We start from the raw sequence: 1,914 nt of genomic DNA, 5'->3' as shown, positions 1-1,914 counted from the left end.
GCAGCAAGGATGGCATTCAACCACATTTTTTTCATTGAATAATTTTCTTTTCACATCCTCAAGTGAACGAGGAAACAACATGATTGCTGATGTCTTTATGATATTGTACATACTTCAGTAGGTATTTGAAGAGTTTTTCGCTGGGTGGGAAGGCACTGAGGCACGCAGCCATCAGACACCAGGCCCGTCCTATGGCGGTGAGGTCCTGGTTGTTCCAACACTGGTTCGCCACCTGACAGTAAATCTCATCTCGAAGTCCTTCGTTGTTCAGACCCTGTGTCGCAGAAACAAAACAGACGTGTCACAATTATAAAATCATAAAAAAGACAAGAGGCTCAGAAGACCTGTTCTTTAAGCAACATGGCAAAATGTTTTCATTAAATATATAACCATAAGTATATGAAATAAGATCCCAAGGTATCCTGGTAGCATATGTGTATCCTAATCTTCATGCTCAGCAATTGTATCATTATTTCATTTCTTTTGAGCAGTACTCATAAATTAAATTGGTTCATGTAATTACCATTGATCCAAGAAGAAAATAACTTAATTTCCTTTAAACTGGATTTCAAATAATTAGGAATTTTAACATTACAGCCAACTGTAAGGAAATTCTGACTTTTAGAGGGAGTTTAAAATTCTCAGAGTAAAACATCAGATGACTTCCTACAAAACTGAGTGTCTTCTCATGTATGATAACATATTCCTGCAATTTGTCTGGAGCCATGAATAGACAGATGTGCTGAAAACTGTATTCATCTGTCTGTCTCTCTAATGGAGGACAAAACCTGTGTGCCCTGTGTAAGCGACTTACCATCAGTACGATATAGTCAGCCATTGCCTTTTCTCTCCTCTTACTCAGGTGGGGATCTCCCATGTATCGTAAAATCTTCAAGAGAAATAACAATTTTATTATAAATACTGAATTTCTTAAATTCCACATAATGATTTTAAAATCTAAGTGACACGAAAATGAATACATTTTGATTTTTTAATTATTTCTGTCTGAAATCTAATATCAAGTCATGGATTAACATGACCTGAAATGCATTCCAATAAGTTCTGTTGCTTAAATTTTTACTTTTTTCTTGTCTTAAAAATTGACCCAGATATATATACTTACACCAGCAGGAAAGACAGTTGGTAAAAATATTCTGTATGATTAGAAACCAATTTCATTCTGCAGAATACATATCTTCAAACTGCAGCATTATTCGTGATAGTAAAGATGTTTGCAATGCAATATTTGTTCGGCAATAAGCCTATGCCTGGTAATAAGCCCACCCATATATAGTTGCAATTCAGTAAAAATGCCAGGCAATAATATGATCACTCTACCTCCCTGCTTTGAGTCACAGATTATGTGTTAATCCCCTGGGCTTATTTGAGGATGAATACGGTATGGTACTTTGTGAAAAATGCATACATAAAAAATAATAGGATCATTCCTTATAAACATAACAACCTGTCTAAACTGAACTCCGACTAAACCTAAAAACCTGTATAAACCAGACTTTTTATCAGTTTTCACACTGCTTATATAACCTGTGTAATCAGGTGATCTGTATATTCCAAATAATTCTTTGGTTCAAATGCACAGATCTAGAGGCCCTGAAAAATATTTTTTCATATTTGGGTCGAGATTTTCAAGACAACATTCACATTCAGTGATCTACAAGCACATGATACCCACCATTTTGAAGACAGACACCGCGCGATTGTTGAGGTCCTCCCCCTGGAGCTGAGTGAGCCCCGCCTTTATCGGAGCCTTAAGAACGCCCCAATCGGGATTCTGAAATCACCAACATGCAAACATTCATTCATGCAGTACCGATATTCCAACTTAGGATGTCATTCCACCACATCAATTTCCAAGTGTCACACATAATTACCGTATTTGTTGTATTATTATTT

The 1,914-nt window shown here is 36.3% G+C and overlaps 1 protein-coding gene across 1 annotated transcript; it reads right to left on the bottom strand.

Annotated features, from left to right (window-relative positions):
• Nucleotides 1-113: 113 nt before the first annotated feature.
• LOC110444125 (unconventional myosin heavy chain 6-like) lies at nucleotides 114-1,832 on the bottom strand (the record flags this gene model as incomplete). Its single annotated transcript, XM_021488536.1, has 3 exons — nucleotides 1,694-1,832; nucleotides 815-889; nucleotides 114-274 (listed from the first exon to the last, which is right to left on the bottom strand). Coding segments are annotated over exons 1-3 (239 nt in total), but the record flags the coding sequence as incomplete, so codon positions are not given.
• Between the last annotated feature and the right edge of the window lie 82 nt (nucleotides 1,833-1,914).

Source organism: Mizuhopecten yessoensis, unplaced genomic scaffold (genome assembly GCF_002113885.1).
Source record: "Mizuhopecten yessoensis strain PY_sf001 unplaced genomic scaffold, ASM211388v2 hete_36029074, whole genome shotgun sequence".
Taxonomy (NCBI): Eukaryota; Metazoa; Mollusca; class Bivalvia; order Pectinida; family Pectinidae; genus Mizuhopecten; species Mizuhopecten yessoensis.
The sequence above is the reverse complement of the archived record's forward strand: the minus strand, read 5'-3'. Positions and strand labels throughout refer to the sequence as shown.